At 41.9% G+C, this 18819-nt stretch overlaps 1 protein-coding gene across 1 annotated transcript; it reads left to right on the top strand.

Moving 5' to 3' along the window:
- The first annotated feature begins 98 nt into the window (after positions 1-98).
- On the top strand, positions 99-17567 carry LOC103788359 (ropporin-1B). The gene is made up of 6 exons (XM_078351538.1): positions 99-309; positions 5893-6011; positions 8811-8922; positions 10242-10403; positions 15827-15999; positions 16838-17567. Exons 2-6 carry the CDS (start codon positions 5896-5898, stop codon positions 16902-16904), a joined length of 630 nt encoding a protein of 209 aa, XP_078207664.1. The 5' UTR covers positions 99-309; positions 5893-5895; the 3' UTR covers positions 16905-17567.
- The last annotated feature ends 1252 nt before the right edge of the window (positions 17568-18819 follow it).

Here is an 18819-nt window from a genome sequence, read left to right as displayed (position 1 = left end):
CTGGGCACGCGCCTCTGCTGAGGGGGCGGGGCGGCTCTGTGACGCCACACCCGGCGCGCCCCCGGAGACCTGGCCGCGGAGCCCGCGTGGGGGTTGCCAGGAGAAGGCGGAGCGCTAACGGTCCTAACGCTAACGGCCGTCGTACCCCCCCGCTGCTGTCCCCCCGGCCGTTTGTTGCCCTCCCCGCCTAGCTTCTACTGGTCTTCTGCCAAGGGTGGTAGGCACTGGATCTCTCCCCACATCTCTCCCTTGAGGCCAGGCGCCAGGTGTCCCCTGAAGCCAGACAGCCGGTTTGGGAACGAGTCTGAGGTAGCCACCACGGAGGGGAACTGGAGGGAGGGCAGGGCTCTGAGCGGGTTTGAGGGAGGAGTCCTGCCCAACGCCCCTGGATTCTAAGCCTCTCCCTGTTCACAGAGCAGGGGGAGGGAAGGCAAGGAGATCTTTAAGAGAATGTGACTGGGGGATTATGGCTTTCTGGTCAAATTGTGTGCGTATTTTGTACCTAGATTACTATTATACGGTTTCTTAACCGGAGGACACTGATTGGGAGACTCAAGAGTCTGGAAACAGAGCCCTACACAGAGGAGCCACGCCTCTGCGTATTCATCAGAAACATGGATATAGAAATAGCTTTGGGGGAATTGTCATGAGGACCAGTGGGCATACCTAGCACTTCATAGACTACTATCACTGATACATTTTATAGCTAGCACTTCATAGACTGCTATCACACGTTCATTTTTACTAGTATCTATTGAACACTGAGTTCCAGGCACTGGGTCAGGCATTGGGATGGTGTAATGAGCAAAAACTGACCCTTCCTGCCATGGAGTTTACTGGGGGAGGCACATGTTACTCAAAGAATCACACCAACAATAGGTAAGTGATGCTCTGATAGGGTATGTACAGTGGAACTGACAGGGTGGTCAGGGAAGGCTGTGCAGCCCTCCAAAGGAAGAATTAACCTGTTAAGAGGAGGAGAATGCATTCCAAACAAGAGCAACCGCATCCCAAACCCAAACAGGGATGTGCAGCTGCCTGGTGCTTGGTTCCAAGTGCTGCTCATAGAAACTGCCTCTGAAATTCTGGCCTGGAGCCTTTCATTCATGTAACTGGAGACTTTCATTTATGAAACAGAAGCCCTGTTTAGCCCATACCAATAAAACCAAGTGAGATATTCCAGAAACAAGATTATAGTCTATTTTAAGACCTGCATTCTTCAGCACTTGGCAGGTATATGTTGGCCTGTCATTTCACATTGGGAGGCATGTAGTTTCCACTTAAGAGGAAATTTATTGAATTGGAAGAGTTGGGGGTATGGATGAGCTCTGTGTAATTGAAAAAGGCCTACCATCCAAGAGATTTAAAAATGGAAAAGAACTTTAAGAAATGTTAGAATTGAGGAATGTTTAGAATGGATCTTTCTCCCACTTCTTTGAGGTGAACAAGTGGCCCATACTGCCTAAAGGCAGAAAAGCTGGGCTTTGATGCCTCTTTAACTTAGAGAATCTATGATTCCAATTCATAGTGATTGAAAAGTGCATGGAACTCCTGAAAGTAAATGGGAATGTGGGAGGATAATTTGACCTGGCCCCACTTCAATGTTTTCCATTACTACAAGGGTGGCACTACCATGCACCCAGTCATCCAAGCTTGAAAACTGATAGTCACTCTAGACTCTTCTGTCCTTTACCACCTCCTCCACTTTCTTTTTCTTCTCCTCTTCCATCTTCTCTTCCTCCTCCTCCCTCCATAGTTACCAAATCCTGTAGATCCTATCTCCTAAATACCTGTCTCTTTTATCTCTCTCTATGACAACTACTTTTCAAGGCAGTGAAGCTCCTGAGAGTTGTCAAAAGTGCTGCCATATTCTCCTAACCTGGCTCCCTGCCTGAAGCTTCACCACCCTCTCTTCAGCCTATCCACACAGCTATCAGTCAACTTATGTTTCAAAGTTCAACAAAGAGAAATAAATCATGCAGTAATTTTTGAGCATATAGTAATTTTAACAACCTCAATATAAAGAATTGTTTGATCCTGAAAGACTAGCTTCTCCTGGTTAAAAAAAAAAAAAGCATTGTTAATGATGGGAGTGGAGTAATGAAGGATTGGTTAATATGTCAGAAGAGATCTAAAATATATGGGAATCACAGATATAAGGAGCAATCCCTCCCCCTAAGAAGATTACCCAAGGAGGAAACATTTCCCAGAGCTTGGTGCAAAGGATATGGCCACAGCTGACTGGGGAGCAGAGAAATTGCTGAGGTGCCAGGCAGGCAAAATTTACTCTCTGAAACACCAGAGAAGCCACTCACACAAAGGTGACTCACTGGCAGCACTCTGCTACAGAGCTACCCAAGAGGTGCTGGGTGCACTGCTAGCCACGGAGCACTGTTGGCCACTGTGTACTGCAGCAGTTAGGTACTCAGGAGATCATAGACTGCATGAACCAGATGCTGGAAAAGCTGTGTGCCACAGAATCCCAGCGCGGGAGAAACTACAAGTTCCTGGATCCTAGCAAGAAGAACACTCCTAAATTCCCAAGAGAAACCTCTTCCTCCTCCAGTCCTTCCAGTGCCCTGTACTAACAAAGCTTATCATTGTGGTGGCTGGCAAGGGAAAAATATTAAAGGATCTAGTTCAATTTTTGCAGAGGAGGCAACACAACGTGAATTTGGAGCTGAGAGGCAAAAATTGATAACTGGCCCCTCAAGCTAACACTGATTGTGTGACTCTTGTGCTTAAATTTTCTAGTGGCTCCCCATTGCCTTCAAAAAAAGTTCCAAAGCCCAAGCCTTGAGCTGTATTTCCAGCCTTAGGCCCAACCACTCCTGCTTTGCCCACTTTAGAACTCCATAATTACAGTTCCCTGAACTCGTCACGTTTCTGACAACCACACGTCTTTGCCTAAGTCTTTCTAGCTTCATGGAATTAGCTCCTTACTCTCACAAGCAAGCATATAGCATATGCTTATTGAATACCTACCTTGTACCTGGCACTTTTCTGGGTGCTTGAATACAGCAATGAACAAACCAGGTTTTTCCAGGTCTCAGTTCGGATATCACCACTCTCTGAAAAGTATTTTCTGACCTCTTCCTACCTCCAGATGTTAGATACCTCATCCAAGAGTTTTTCTTGTGTTCTTCTATATCTAGTGTAGGCTTCTTGATATCTGAATTACTGATTTTCCTGTCACTCTCTTCCACTAGACTGTGAGCTCCATGAAGCAGAGTATGTGACTTATTTATTTAGATATCCCAGTATTCAACACAATTCCAATAAAACACATAGGTTTTGTTGGATTAATGATTTCCTAAGGATCACATGATTAGTCAAAAATAGACCCAAGGACAAAATTCTGGACTCCAGCCTCACAGTCAGGAGTGCTTCTTCACTATAGCTTCATCTGCCCTCTGGATGTTATGCCATAACTAGCTATGAAGGATAGCAGCTCTGTGTTTTATTTTGGAAAAGGCCAGCGCAATGTTGAATATCATCAGGAATGGTAGTGGAAACTCAAGAGAAACACAGCCCTAATCTTATATTGGAAACTATGGTGGATTCACCCCTCAGAGCCCTTGTTTGTATGTTTTGAATCTCTGAATCATGGGAGTGCTACAATGAAATCAGAAGTAGGAAGGACAACCAGCCTGACCAACATGATGAAAACTCATCTCTACTAAAAATACAAAAACTAGCCACGTGTGGCAGCATGCACCTGTAGTCCCAGATACTCAGGAGGCTGAGGCAGAATTGCTTGAACCCAGGAGGTGGAGGTTGCAGTGAGCCAAGATCATACCATTGCATTCCAGCCTGGGTGACAAACGAAACTCCATTAAAAAAAAAAAAAGTGGGAAGGACAAGTAAAAGATGAAAATGGTGTAGGCTATTATGACACTCTTAATAAAGACTTTCATACACTTATATAAGACAGGGCTAAGGTGACCCCCAATTGTGTACACCACATCTCCAAATCAGGGAATCATGTTGTGCAACTTTATGGGACATAGTTTACATGCCAGTCTGTAAATAAGCCATATGTTCCTAGAATTGTGGACGATGAGGTAAACGTGGGGGAAATCTTTGAAATATGAGCATGGCTAAGTTAAGTCAAAAGAGGTACCTATTCATTTGTTAAATAATACACATGTAGAACTCATGCTTTCAAGAGGTAACACTAGCATGATACATAAGCAAGGTTATATGACCAAGGGTTAACTTTGTTATTGTTGTCATGGAAGGTGTTTTAATTAGGATTGGGGCATCTTTTCATTTATATGAGATTATCTGAGACTCCAGGAGAGAAATTAAACAATTGCACAACAACTAAAAGATCCTGCCAAAATACATGGACACAAAAAATGGTGCAGCCACTTTGGAAAACAGTATGGTAGTTCCTCAAAAACTCAAAATACAATTACCATATGATCCATCCATTCCACTTCTGGGTGTATATATACCCAACACGATTTAAATCCAGGACTTGAACACATTTGTACACCTATGTTCATAGCAGCATTATTCACAATAGCTAAAATGTGGAAACGATCCAAATGTCCATTGACCTATGAATGGATAAAATGTGGTACATCTAAAAAAATATTATTTAGCTTAAGAATAAAGAAATTCTCAGCTCAGGACTGGGGGTGCAATAGATAACACATCTGATGATGGATCAGAAGAAAAAGGAAATTCTGACACATGCTATCACATGAATGAACCTTGAAGACATTGTGCTAAGTGAAATGAACCACACACAAAAGGACAAATACTGTATGCCATATGATTCTATATGTAGAGTAGTCAAATTCATGGAGCTAGAAGAATGGTGGTTGCCGGGAACTGTGGGGAAGGAGAATAGGAAGTTAGTACTTAACAGGTACAGAGTTTCAGCTGGTGAAGATGAAGAAGATCTGGAGATGGATGGTGGTCATGGTTGCACAACAATGTGAATGTGCTATAATGCCACTGAACTATACACTTAAAATGGTTAAAATGGTAAATGTTATGTATTTCTAACACAGTCAAAGAATATACATTTATATATGTGCAGACAATATGAGCAAATAAAGCACTGCACTTTGACAGATAAAATGGGTTGAAAAGTCATCAGAAACAAACGAGTAACTTTTTAAATTATGAAATATTTCGTGCCTACAAAATTAGATAAACGATGTAAGTATATGTATAAAAATAATAAAACAAACATCTAGACAGCAACCATCCAGCTTAAAACACAGAACATTACTACTAGTCCTGAGACCCTTGTATCTCCCTAATGACAACCACCTTTCTGATTTGTATTTATCATTCCTTACTCTTTTTCATAATATTATACATATGTCACCATAAACAAAATATTGCTTTTCCACATGGTTAGACTCCTCCACAGGGATGTCTGTGGCATTACTCATTGAGAACTGTTGCTATTGTCTTAACACTTAAAGCTTTCATCATGCTGTAGTGACCCTCTTTATTCCTAATTGTGCATTTTGCCTTAAAGTATTTTTGCCTGGTATTAGTATGTCACCTAAACTTTTTTTGGTTATTATTTACTTATTTATACCCTTTTTACCTTGAGTCTTTCTGTGTCTTTGTTTTTTTCAGGCGTACCTATACCTATATTTAAACTGGCACATTTAAGCCCGTTTATTTTTAGTGTGATTACTGATATGTATGCATGCATTATTTTCTACTGTGTTATTTGTCCACTTTTCCTATGTTTTCTCTGCTCCTTTCTTGCCTTCTTTTTAAGGTTTTTTGTTTGTGTTTTTAAAAAATTCATTTTTTCCTCTATAGATTTAGTGGTTATATTACTGTTATAACTTTTCTAATACTTTGCAAAGTCTAAAATTAATCATTATGGTATCCTCCTTTTCCTCCAAATGAAAGAAAATGGCTCAGGCAGAGGAGCAAAGATGCATCCCGCGGGAGCTGCCAGAAATGCTGAAGAAGTTTGCCAGAGCCGCCATCCTGGCGCAGCCGCAGGACCTCCTCCAGTTTGGGGTTGAGTAAGTGCTCCTTTCTCTCCTTCACTCCTTAGAGGACCGGCCAGGAAAAAGGGTCCTGGACAACCGCGGAGGTTGTCATGGCTGCAGCCTAGGGTTGGGACTAACTGGCATCATCTTTGTGGGTTTTAGGTCTTGCATTGCTTTGATGCCTTAAAATCCACTACATCTAACTGGTTGAGGATGGGATGCATCCTCTAAGCGAGCCAGATTGAGCAGTAGGACTCCAGGTCAATAGGCCGTGTCCTGGGGCAAGCAGCAAGAGTTATATGACCGTTTCACACCAGCATATGCACACCCACTTCCTCCCTGCTCTCCTTTTCCCAGTCCCGGTGGAAAGAAGGGCTGGAATCTCCAATGCTTAATCTGCCTTTCTTCATTCTCCTCTCACCACTGGATGGCAGCAGTGAAGCCTGGGAAGGGAAGCGACAGCGATAGGTGGATTGAGTGGGACCAGTCCAGCTAGTTCACCCTTTTAAGGAGACGTTTCTTCCCCTGCTGTTATACTTGGACCCAACCAAAGACACTTTGAATCTTGTCTTTGAGGAAATTATTGCTATTTAGTGTTTCTCTCAACTGATTTGTTCTGCCAACATCAAGATGTTCACACAGTACTCGTTGCATTCTGGAGAAAGGCCAAGCAGAGTTTTGAGGTCCTCAGGCATGGCTGAAAACAGTGTGCCTCAAACATGGGTGCCTTATTTCAGGAGAGACCTCCAAAGGTTGCTTAGCAAATGGAGCTTACACAACAGTTGCTACAGGCCTGGCTTGAAGCAGCTTTGTGCAGAAGGCTTCTCAGCTGTGAAACTGCTTCTTAGACAAACTTGCTTGCTTGAAACTGGGGAACAAGGACTTGAGATAGTAGTCGGAAGATCACTAGACCTCACGGACCATTTTCAGGCTGTTTTTACTGTTTGATGATTCCCTGCTTAGTGGGGTTTCAGTGGGAAAGGGAGAGTAAGGGAGGCTGTTGAGAGAAAGCCAGTGAGTTGGGGAAGTGAAGATGCCCTCAGCCTGAGGTTGTGAGTGGGTGCACTGCGCAGATGGTAGGGAGAAAGTGTGGATACCTTTGAGAAGACACAAAATGTCACCTCAGAGGGGCCTTTCAGAGTCTCTGAGCCAGTGCTGTTGTGTTCCTGGGTTGGATTAGGAGGCAGCTTTGCAATCAGAAGGAAACCAAGCCAGTGGTGCTCATAAAAAGAAACCTAACTGGGGGTTGCTTTGCCTAGTAATGAGCCCTGTTTAGTTTTCCTTTCTAAATTTTATATATTGCCTCTAAGATTGAACTTTAGCATCAGAAGACTAATTTATTTTGGCATAGTCAGATAGACAGACTTTATCTTATCCATTAGTTTCAAATCTATTTCATTGTTCTTGTGCTGCTGTTTTATAGTAAACAAAACGACATTGCTTAGTATTGTCCCTGACATTGATGTAAGAAGGCATTCCACTATTGTAGCTTGCTTGCCCGCATATTGTATCATGTGCTATACATTTTTTAGACATCTATGAAAACTTCATTTGTAGTTTAACCACAATGAAAAAGGAGAGCATGACCTAAGAGCCCCTCCATTCTATACAGACATGAAAAGCACCTCTCAGATGGTTTTAGGTGAGTTACTTAAAACCTGTAGCATTTTAGAGAATAAAACTCTACAAAGTATTTCCAAGACAAAATATGTATTTAATTGATTGCAAGTAAGAATTTCCCTACATATATGTTGTCAATGAAGAAACCTCCGATCAGCCATCGGCAGAACATGTACTTATTTGTCCTCTGGTGGGCATGTGTGGTTCACGGATCGTCAATAACCAGGCTTTTGATAGAGACAGACCCTGCCATACAACACTGGTGACCCATGTTAACGGCTCATGTCTGTTCCCTGCTGCAGGAAACCTCTTTTCATCTTACGTCAATGAACAGAATTCAGTATTTGTTCCACATTGCCCCAAAACAAAGTCCACTCCACAAAATATTGAGGAGCAGGCAGATTTGACTGAAAGTTTTGAGGGAAGATAAATAGTTTTATTTCATAGGACCCACGTAACTTAAGATTGTCTCAAACCTTCTTTGGCTTGTCTTCTCTCCTGAGCCTCACACAGTGCCCTACCAACCCTGTCTCCCTTCCCTCTTGAAGCCCCGAGTCTCATCATCTCCAGCCAGAAACCCTTCCTGATTCACCCCTAGGACACTTCCATCTCTTCCCCTTCCCTCCTTTTTTGTTTCTTCAGAGATGGAGGTCTCACTGTGTCACCCAGGCTGGAGTGTAGTGGCACAATTACAGTTTGCAGCAGCCTCAAACTCCTGGGCTCAAGTGGTCCTCCAGCTTCAGCCTCAGAGTCACCGGATTACAGGCCCTCACCACCATTCCTGTGCTGTCTTCCCCTTTCTTATGTACATTACTTTAGTTCTCTTCCAACTTCTCTTCCCAAGATTACATAGACATATATAATATATTATCTATTTGTGTGTAGAAAACACTCAGAAATGACTGAAAAAAAAAAAACTTGACCCCAATATGCTCCAGGAATTACATACCCAAACTTTTGATTCTTCCTCATCCTTAGAGAAGAACAAAGCTCTGTATTCTCAAAGAATTCTCTATGCCCTAAGTGGAAAGTAACATATTCAGGCTTTTCCCAGATATAAATGAACTAAACACACTGACACATAGAAGCCACTTAACAAGGGTTCCCTTCTCTACCTCATTCCCTCAGAAAAAGGGGGAAGGATTGCTAGAACAGCCAGAGGCCACTGGCATACAGGATGCTCTTCCTACTCTCCGACTTTTTTTCTTGTAGTTATTTTGGGGCCCTGTGCCGTGGAGAGAGTCCTCCGGTGAGAGACCAGTCTGAGCAAGTCGGTAACTGGGCACAATTAACACCGGAGCTTTTAAAGATCCTGCATTGTCAGGTAAGGGCCCTGCTGCAGCACTGAGGGGAATGTAGGGACAGTGCTGAGGCTGGGTGGGTACAGATGAAAGCCCACTGTTGTTCTGCCAGTCAGCTGACCACTTAGAACCACCATAAAATACACTAAACCATGGACTGAAAGTAAATCTTCCCTTAGAGAAATGGGAATAATTTTGAAATAGGCTGTTGGCTGAGTCGTTGGTGGGGTCATCCCAGATTTCCTTGAAGCCTGGGAGAATGTACAGGGGTTCAATGCAATGCTAATCCCACCTCTCCAGAAAAGTATAGGTCCTCAGTCACTCGACAGTGTCTCCCTTCCTGATCAAGACCAAGATATGATGCCAGCCACAGTTTAGGGAAGGGCATATTTTAGCTCCCCAGCTATCCCAGGTCCAGACATAGTTTTTAGCTTTTAGGGAGAGGCTGTGAGCCTCTTCACAGCCACATCATCCTAGGAGCTGCCTGTTGAATGGATGCATGAGGAGGGTCTGGCTTGAGAAAGTTTGTGGTTTGGCCAATTCCCAGAAAATATGGTTGAGCATCACCATACCCTGCTTTATGATCCAGGACAGAGAGGTTTGGAGTGATTTAGGACTAGCTTGACTAACTGCCTTAGTCCCAGAGGCTTAGCATTTCACTAGAATCAGAGGGTCAGGAAAGTTGTTGGAGCACGTCACTGGGGCATCTGTGCCCTTTTTGCATTGGTGGCCAACAGCCACTCATCCTCCTGCTCTTTATCCACCAAGTACCTTGTGCAGTGAACATGACAGAACTGTAAAGTACCTGGGATCAAGCAACAAAAGGCATCCAGACCAGATCCCCGTGGGTCAGCCACATACCCCATATCATTCCTGGGAAAGCATGAGGGATGCACTTGAAGTCTAGAGCTAAGAACTCAGCGCAATTGGGAAGAAAGAGACCTATGCCTTGTTCTGGTTTTACCATTAGTTAGTGGTCTCAGATAAGCACTCTACCTCTTGGTTTTGTTTTCAGGCTGTTCTATCTGTCATATAAGGAATAAAACAATTTAGGAATACAGTAAGAGATAAAAGCATCACAGGAAATCAAAATATAATATAAATGTATATCTTTTGCATAATTCTAATGCCTAAAGTTTAAAAATCAATAAATTATATTTCAGCACTAGGATTTGCAAAGATAACTGCCACACAGAGCCATCTTGTACCTTCCTAACACCCCCTTCCCGCCCCTTGCCATGTGCTGGGAGATGTGGACCTGGCCTGGCGGCAGGGTGTTCCCCAGGGTCTTGCCTCAACTTCTCCCACATCCACTGTGTTGTATCTGTCCCCTGCCCTGCAGGTTGCTGGCAGACTGATCGTCCGTGCAGATGAGCTGGCCCAGATGTGGAAGGCGCTGAATCTCCCAACACATCTGTTTAAGAGTGTGATGAACATGGGTCGCTTCACGGAGGAGATCGAGTGGCTGAAGTTTTTAGCCCTCACTTCCAATGCTCTGGGAGTTGTAAGTTAGCTTGACTGATTTTTGTTCCTGAAGGGGAAAACTCCCTCTAGGCCTGGAAGGGCAGTGCATCTGTACACACGGTCTACTCTCCAGAGCTGATTATAAACACGCCTTTTCTCATCTTGTCCTTCTCTCTAAATCAAGGTCATTTTAGTGCTCGTCAGGCAGAAGCAGCGTTTAAGAGGAGGAGAGAGAGGGGGAAACAGGCTCTGGGGAAAACTGACTACAGTGTAACTTTTGGATTATTTATCAATATTGCCCTCAAATGTCTTTTTTTCTTTTTCTTTGTTTTATCTTCTGTTTTGTTTTTTTTATTTTTTTATACTTTTTGCCCTCAGATGTATTTTAACTCCACTCCCTCCATTCATATTCCCAAAGACAACCAAGAGCCAGCTTTAGAAAAAGACTTCCAGACACCTAGAATATATATTAATAGACACTTTTTAAAAGGGGTACAATCTTATAGAAAGCTACTGTGTAATAAACAGAATTGTATGCAAAACTCAGACATAAGGAAGCAAAAACAGGAGAGATGAGACGATTTCTGAATTTAGTCCTGACATCTCCATGGATGCAGGATGTTCATACAGATTCACGCCTTTTTCAAATTTGACTTGTTTGATATTGGAAAAGCCATTTTACTGTTTTGAAGCAAAATATGCTGAAATTAGTTTATATGTATAGATATTTAAAGCTTGGGTATCTTAGATGTAGACTTACATTGTTAGACATTGTTAAAATAACAAAATGAATCAAAAACATGTTTTTGTAAAAGAACCCCTGAGATACATACAAGTTTAAAAATTATTGAGAAAATAATTATCTCTGCCAAAACCAAATGGTATATAAAGGTAGTTCGAATCATTCAGCATTTCTAAACATCATCTTGTTCTTCTCAAATATGCTTGGATTGCATATTTGACAGTTTGTTCTTGAGAAAATTTAGCAGAAATCTTGTAGCCCAACTTTTCCTATAGATTCCCCTCCAGCCTTCATCATAATCATTTCTTTAGAGAGGAATAGCAAGAGGACATTGTGGCTCTTTTTTTCTTCATTGTTCTTTATAGCATTTATATAATGAATAAATCACTATCCTCCAAGGAGGAAAGGAAAGTAAGCAGCAGAGGCCTGTGAGTTTTCAATCAGGACTGGGGAAAATCACAAACAGGAAGATAAAAAAGTGGACATATTTTATTAAATTCTCATAGGGTTACAGATTTTTTTTCACACAACATTTGGAGACGTTTTAGGGGAAATGTACCTTTAAAATTTTATCTGTAGTTAATTCTGATCTTTTTGATCTACCTCACCTACAAAGGGTCAAATAAAAAAATAAATAAATTCAGTCCAGTCCTGAAACTTTAGTCTAATGCAGTAACTGAAACAGCCTAAAGGTAAATTTCCCGGTGTCTCAGGTTTTTCTTCACCATGCTCTCTTCTCCAAGATGGCAGCTGAATGTAGATAGAGAGAGGTGACTCTAGGACCACAGAGCAGTTAAGTGAAGGGTTTCTCACATCCTCAGTCTTCTCTGGCATCTCTGGTCTCCATGGCAATGCCCATCTGTTTGGTCGCTAGCTACTTGTAGCTTAAGTGTTTGGTCTCATCTCTCCCAGATTGGTGAAAATCTGACGATGCCTCCCCCACCAGCTCATTTCAGTTCTCAGTGGTGTCCAGGGCCTCCTTGAGTCTCTGCCAGACTCACCTATCTGCTCCCTGGCTCTGGTGGTTTACTTTACAGCCCTCACTAGTTAGTGATGTGTCTGAATCCTTCCCTTATCCCCATACCTCACAGTAACAAAGAGTGACTTTGGAAAGTCAATTCTAACCCTCCCTCTGCTTAGCCCACTGTGTAGATTCTAAGTTTCCTCTGATGTACCTGTCTCCCAGACTGGAAAGGGGAAACCATGAGGTGAATTGTATCTTTTTACTTTTCTTCTAAAACAGGAAGGTGGGATTAAATGTTACATGAGGTTCTTCTACCTCTGACATTCTGTGATTCTATCCTCAATTCTCTGCTTCCTCTGAGATACCCTAAGGCCTACCTCTGAATAACAGTTAGCTCTTTCAATTCCAAGAGGCCTTGAGATATCTGACTTTGCTCCTCATCATCCCCATGTCAAAGAACCCCTAGAAGTGGCAGGGCACAGTGGCTCATGCCTGTAATCCCAGCACTTTGGGAGGTCGAGGGGGGTTGATCACCTGAGGTAGGGAATTCGAGACCAGCCTGACCAACATCGAGAAACTCCAATCTCTACTAAAAATACAAAAAATTGGCCAGGTGTGGTAGTGCATGCCTGTAATTCCAAGTACTTGGGAGGTTAAGGCAGAGAATCACTTGAACCCGGGAGGTAGAGGTTGCAGTGAGCAGACATCATGCCATTGTACTCCCACCTGGACAACAAGAACGAAACTCCATCCAAAAAAAAGAACCCCTAGAAATAAAGTCAGCCTGGAAGTTAAGTCTGTAAATAAAGGGTGCCCTACGAAACTAGTAATCATTATATTAATTTGCATTGCATTGGACTGTTTCTGGGATCTTAAATGTGGGGCTGGTCAGTGGTATGGTCTGAATATTTGTGTCCTCCCAAAATTCATATGTTGGAATCTCAACTTCCAAGATGATGGCCTTAAAAGTAGGGCCTGTGGGAGTTGATTAGGTCATGAGGGTGGAGCCGAATGAATGGGAATAATGCCTTTATAAAAGTTCCCCCCTCCACCAAGTGAGGACACATAGAAAGCATCATTTATGAAGAGCAGGCCCTCACCAGACAGCAAATCTGCTGGCACCTTGGTCTTGGAGTTTCCAGACTTCAAAACTGTGAGCAATAAATTTCTGTTGTTTATACATTACCCAGTCTAAGGTATTTTGTTATAGCTGAGACCAAGTCAGGGGTCACCATCTGGTGGAGATCTTGCCTCCTAGTCAATTCATATATCCTTAGAGGAAAGCTAAGAATTTATCTTTCCTTTGCCAATTCAACAGCAAGACAGGATCTCTGCGCCATCTAGAAAAGCCAGTTTGTTCCTTATAGAAGAGTCTAGTGGCAGGAATTTTTTACTCTGATCGGTAATAGGCACATTTACTCTTCTTTAGCTCTCTGGGTCTAATAGACATTATTCAGAATGTGATGGCATGCAGACCTGTATTCCTCTTCCCTTCAGCACTCCTTCCTCTGGACTGGTCTATGCCACCTCCTATTCCACTGAACTGATTTAAAAGGAAGAGATCACATATGTAGCAAATAATCATGTTCACTGGAAGGAATGACATATTTTGTTAGCAAATGATTCACATTTCAAGGCTTTCACCTCCAACTGAAAATGAAGCTCGCAAGATGCTTAAAGACTACCTCTGTGAAGTGGATCCCAAAAAAATATTGTGCAGGAGAATGAAGATCTGTTTACTTTAGATTTATGTCAGTTTACCAAATAGCTCCAGTCCAAAGAGTTATTTATCCACTCATTCATTTATTAAATCTTAAAAATATCTAAAAATCTTATGAGAGCAATAGAATTTGAAGGTTTGTTGTTTGAATAATCAATAAAAGATGATGATGTTTAGTGTTGAGAAAGCACCTATGTTAGTTTGTTAGGGCTGCCATGACTTGGTGGCTTAAACAACAGAAATTTGCTGTCTCACTGTGCTGGAGCACAGAAGTTCTGAGAACAAGCTGTCAGCAGGATCGCTTTCTTTGGAGGCGTTTCTCCTTGGCTTAAAACTGGCCAGCTTCTCGAACGGTTTCCCTCTGTGCCTACATGTCTGGTGGCTCTCTCTTCATGTCCTAACTCCTCTTCATATAAAGACACTCTACTGACTTCATTTTAACCTATCTTTTTAAAGGTCATATGTTCAAATACAATCACATTCTCAGATTCTGGGGTTAAGGAATCTGAATTTTAGGGTGAACACTTCAGCCCATACCAAGACCCCATGGGACAGGGCAACAGAACAAAGCACTAGGTGTGCAGATTTTTTTAAAAACAGAAACAGAGAGGGTGAGCTGGGTGGAAATAATGAAGTTCAGAGTGTGCTTCCAAATCTGCTCCAAACCATTGTCCGGCTGACCTCATCTCACATGCATGACTTACCATCCTCCCAGACAGCCTCATATATACTAGATAGCCCCAAGCCTGCCCTCTCACCCACTCTGAATTAAGTGGAAGTGCCTAGAAGATGCAGTGTAACACAACACTTTCCATGAGAGCACCCCCAGGGCCAGGGGAGAGGAAAGGAAGGTGGCCTGCTGCAAACTCCCAATTTTTTTGACATCATGTGGTTTACTGAATAATCTATTTATAAAATAACCATGCTTATTAAATGCAAATCAACAAAATTTAAATATTAACTCATTTAAAATTAATAATTATTACACACCACAGTTAGAGAAGCACCGTCTAGGCAATCATTCTATTCTGGGAGTGGGTGAGAGAACAGCAAACATCAACTGCTAAGGCAGGACAAGTGTCCTCTAGCAATCATGTGGGAAGATACAGCAGCTGCTTTTTCATTCACCCAGTCACACCTGAGTCACCACTCAGGCCTGCTCTTTCACTGATTCCTGGAAGAGTATGTGTCGAGATGATCTGTACATCTTCAATTTCAGTAAACCACCAAGATCTATATGCTGACCTTCATTTCACAACTCTTTCACCTGTAAAATTTATTCCAAGGGTGGGTTTATTTAAAGACATGAGATTAGTTCTGAGCATGACCTTTTAATGTTCAAGTTTCATTGTAAGGAGGGTTTGCTTCTGTAGTAACCCTTCTATTAAAATTCCTGGCACTCATTGTCTACTAGTATTTCCCCAGCAACAAAAGGGTTAGTATTATGTAATATAAAATAAAGCACTAGGTGATTCTATTTAGATAGACCCATGTGTTTTAGAAGAACATTTATCTTGATGTTGAAGACCATTTTTCCAGTATCTTCCTGGGACTCTCTCTTACTGGGGAAATTACCCTTCTCTTTCTTACCTTCTTCTCCTCTACTGTGGCGTTGCCACAAGTATCTTGCTGGAGTATATAGGCTAGGCTATTTATCTCAGCCCTTTAGAGATAAGATTGGAGGGTAATAATAAGAAATAATTCTAATTATATAGAATGCAAATCAACTTCCCTCCTTTAGTGAGTTTATTTGGACTAAAGTAACAAATATCTTAAAGTGCTTAGGAATTTATAAATTTAATTCCTTGAGTAGTCTTCCAACAAAGGAGTGAAAAAAGTAAAGACACCCAATACTTAATATTTTTTAGAATGAATTAGTGACATTTGAATGTAAAAATTTCAAGCTTTCTAGAATCTTAAATTGTTCCACCTCATTTTATAAGAGCAATATTTTTGTTTTCTTTCTTGTATCTAAACAGATCTCAGGACTATTGCCTGGAAGAGTAACTTTCTCCTCATTTTATCTAACTTTTATAGACTATCACCGACACTCTCACGTTACTGTGTGAGGTCTTATGTGAACATGATGGTGGGCCACCCCGGATACCTTTCAGCACATTCCGGTTTCTCTACACGTATATTGCCAAAGTGCGTGGTGAGATCTCTGCATCACACGTCAGCAGAATGCTAAGCTACATTGAGCAGGAAGCGTAAGTTAACTTTTACAAAGGAGAGGTGAAAGAATACCAGGATAACAAATCTAACAGCCCAAGATAGAGTGAGATTATTATATTATTCTGCTCTGGGAACAGAAAAGTATTGTGAGGAACATGAAACATGGATCTGAAACAAAAGGGGAAAGGGAAGGAGAAGAGGAAGGAAAAGAATTATATAGGACAATAATTCTTTGAGTGCTACTGAGACTAACAGTAGTGACAGCAGCAGCACCTGTGAGAACATGTTAGAAATGCAGAATTGTAGGCTACACGCTGGACCTATGGAATAATAAACTCTAGGGGTGGGGCCTAGAAACCTGTGTCTTTATAAGCCTCCCTAGTAACTCTGACTCATGCTTTGCTATGACCAGTGGAACAGAAATGGAGGAGGAGGAGGAAGAGGATGATGATGATGAGGAGGAGCAGCAGCAGGGAGTCAAGGGTTAAGAGAAAAAGAGGCCAGGCACGGTGGCTCACACCTGTAATCCTAAGATGGGTGGATGGCTTGAGCTCAGGAGTTCAAGACCAGCCTGAGCAATATGGTGAAACCTGGTCTTTAATAAAAATACAAAGATTAGCTGGGTGTGGTGGTGTGTGCCTGTAGCATTTCATTGGGAGGATGGCTTGAGCCCAGGAGGTGGAAACTGCAGTGAGCCAAGATTGCACCACTTACTCCAGCCTGGATGACAGAGCCAGAGCCTGACTCAGAAAAAACAAAGTTAAGAGAAAAAAGATCAACAGCAGAATTTGAAATGAGAGAATTGTTTGTATATTGTCTTTCTTAAGATTCATTGTCAATGAACTAACTGCAGATAAACCTTTTTCCAAACAGAATTGGTCCTGATGGTATCATCAGAGTGAATGACTTTACCCAAAACCCTAGGGTTCAGCTGGAGTAAAAGCACAATTTTGGCAGTTTTAAAGGAAGATGCAGAGATGATTGTACTTCAGAATGACTGAAACTCATAAACCCTCCAAAATCAATTTTCTTGTACAACTGGTACACATGAATAAACAATTAAACAAACATATGAAATCAGAAATGTGTGGAATTAACATGAAATGGTTGGAACAAAACCTCTTCATTCCCAGGAGATTAGTATTCCTCCCACGTGGATACTGAGTAAAAGGGGCTGACAAAGCATGGATAGAAGATGCGTCTCCAATCAAAGCCAGACAGTCCGATTTTAAAAGGTAGACTGTTAACCAGACACAGTGCGTTATTCCGTGATTGTTAGGCATCATTTAGATGAGTGTCTTTTATGCGGCCAATTGAAGTTTTTACCAGTTTATTTCTCCATTTGTTGGTACTGTGCTAGTCATTCATTCATCCTCTCACTCATCAACATTTATTGAGTTAGCTATGTGCCAGGAATAGGCTTGTGAGAAAAAATACAGGACACCCAGTTAAACTTGAATTTCAGACAAACAACAAATATGTTTTGTTTTGGTTTTTGCTAAACCTGGCAATATTCCAGGAACTATGCAGGCTTCTGAGCACATACAGATAAATAATATCTGAATTCTGCCTTCAGGGAGCTCACAGTCTAATGCTAACATAAGACATGAACATAGGGAGGGCCAGTGGGAGGGGGAGGTGGGGAGGGATAGCCTGGGGAGAAACGCCAAATGTGGGTGAAGGGGTGAAAGCAAACAGAACACACTGCCATGTGTGTACCTATGCAACTGTATTGCATGCTCTGCACATGTACCCCAAAACCTAAAATGCAATAAAAAAAAAGGAAAAAAAAAAAAGACATGTAACATAAATCACTTTCATGCAAATGGCTTTGAGAAGAACTAACAGTATTCCAGAAAGTGTCAGTGTCAATGGACTTTTCTGAAACCATATACAGATGTCATGGAACCCACCGGAGAAGATCCCCTACATGAGCCTAAGACCTTCTGACAATGTCTGATTTTCCTTTCTCAAAGGAAACAGATGAGATTAACAGCTGTGATTATGGTTCTTAATGTCAGGTGTGCCAAAGTGGCTGGGTCAGTTCCTTCTATTTATAACACTGTCCCCTCTTAAAAGTTGCTTTTGCTCAAAAATCATGTTATGTTATATGCATATATCTCTCTACATCAATTGAGGGGAAATTTGTCTATTAGTGTCTAAAGGTGAGAGGAGATTGTGATTAGATGTTACCATGGTCCTCGATTTCTGACTAGAGTGAAACAACAAAAGGGAGTGAAACAAACTCTTCCCCCACAGCACTGGGCTGCACCTGCAGGGGATGGGCAACAACTAATCCTACTGGCCGTCTAACTTCCTAGCCAAAGCGGCCCATCATTTCTATCTACTCTGGAACCTGAGGCTGTTTGAGAAGGCTGAAGCACTACAGGTGAAACCTGGCACTATAATAAATCAGGATTAGAGAATGAGTGAAATCCTTTAACCTGCCTCAGATTCTTGGTGTCTGTCAGTTTCTCCTTCACTGTGGCCAAAGAACTGACATATGGTCTTGTCTGCAAATAGGGAATGACGGGGTATGAAGAGACAGTCCAATTTGAAATACCGTAAAATAACAAATTAGGATCATAAATGTAACAAAAGCAAAAGAGTCCTTTGTGCATTTGGGAAAACAGGTTGAAATCAGAAACTAAGTCCTGGTAGTCTTGGAACACAACCACTCAAGAGTGAAGCTAATAAAATTCCAACAAAGTGTATACTGGACACAGACACGAAGTTACTGGTGCTGTAGCTATCTGTGCTTACCAAGACTAAGCACAATTGGCAATACCATTGTTGCAATGCCAATTGCTCTTCTTTTAAGCCACCACTTTGGTGTGCACCATATTCCTCCTCTA

This window comes from Callithrix jacchus, chromosome 15 (genome assembly GCF_049354715.1).
Source record: "Callithrix jacchus isolate 240 chromosome 15, calJac240_pri, whole genome shotgun sequence".
In the NCBI taxonomy this organism is placed as follows: Eukaryota; Metazoa; Chordata; class Mammalia; order Primates; family Cebidae; genus Callithrix; species Callithrix jacchus.
This window is presented reverse-complemented; position numbering and strand designations above follow the sequence as displayed.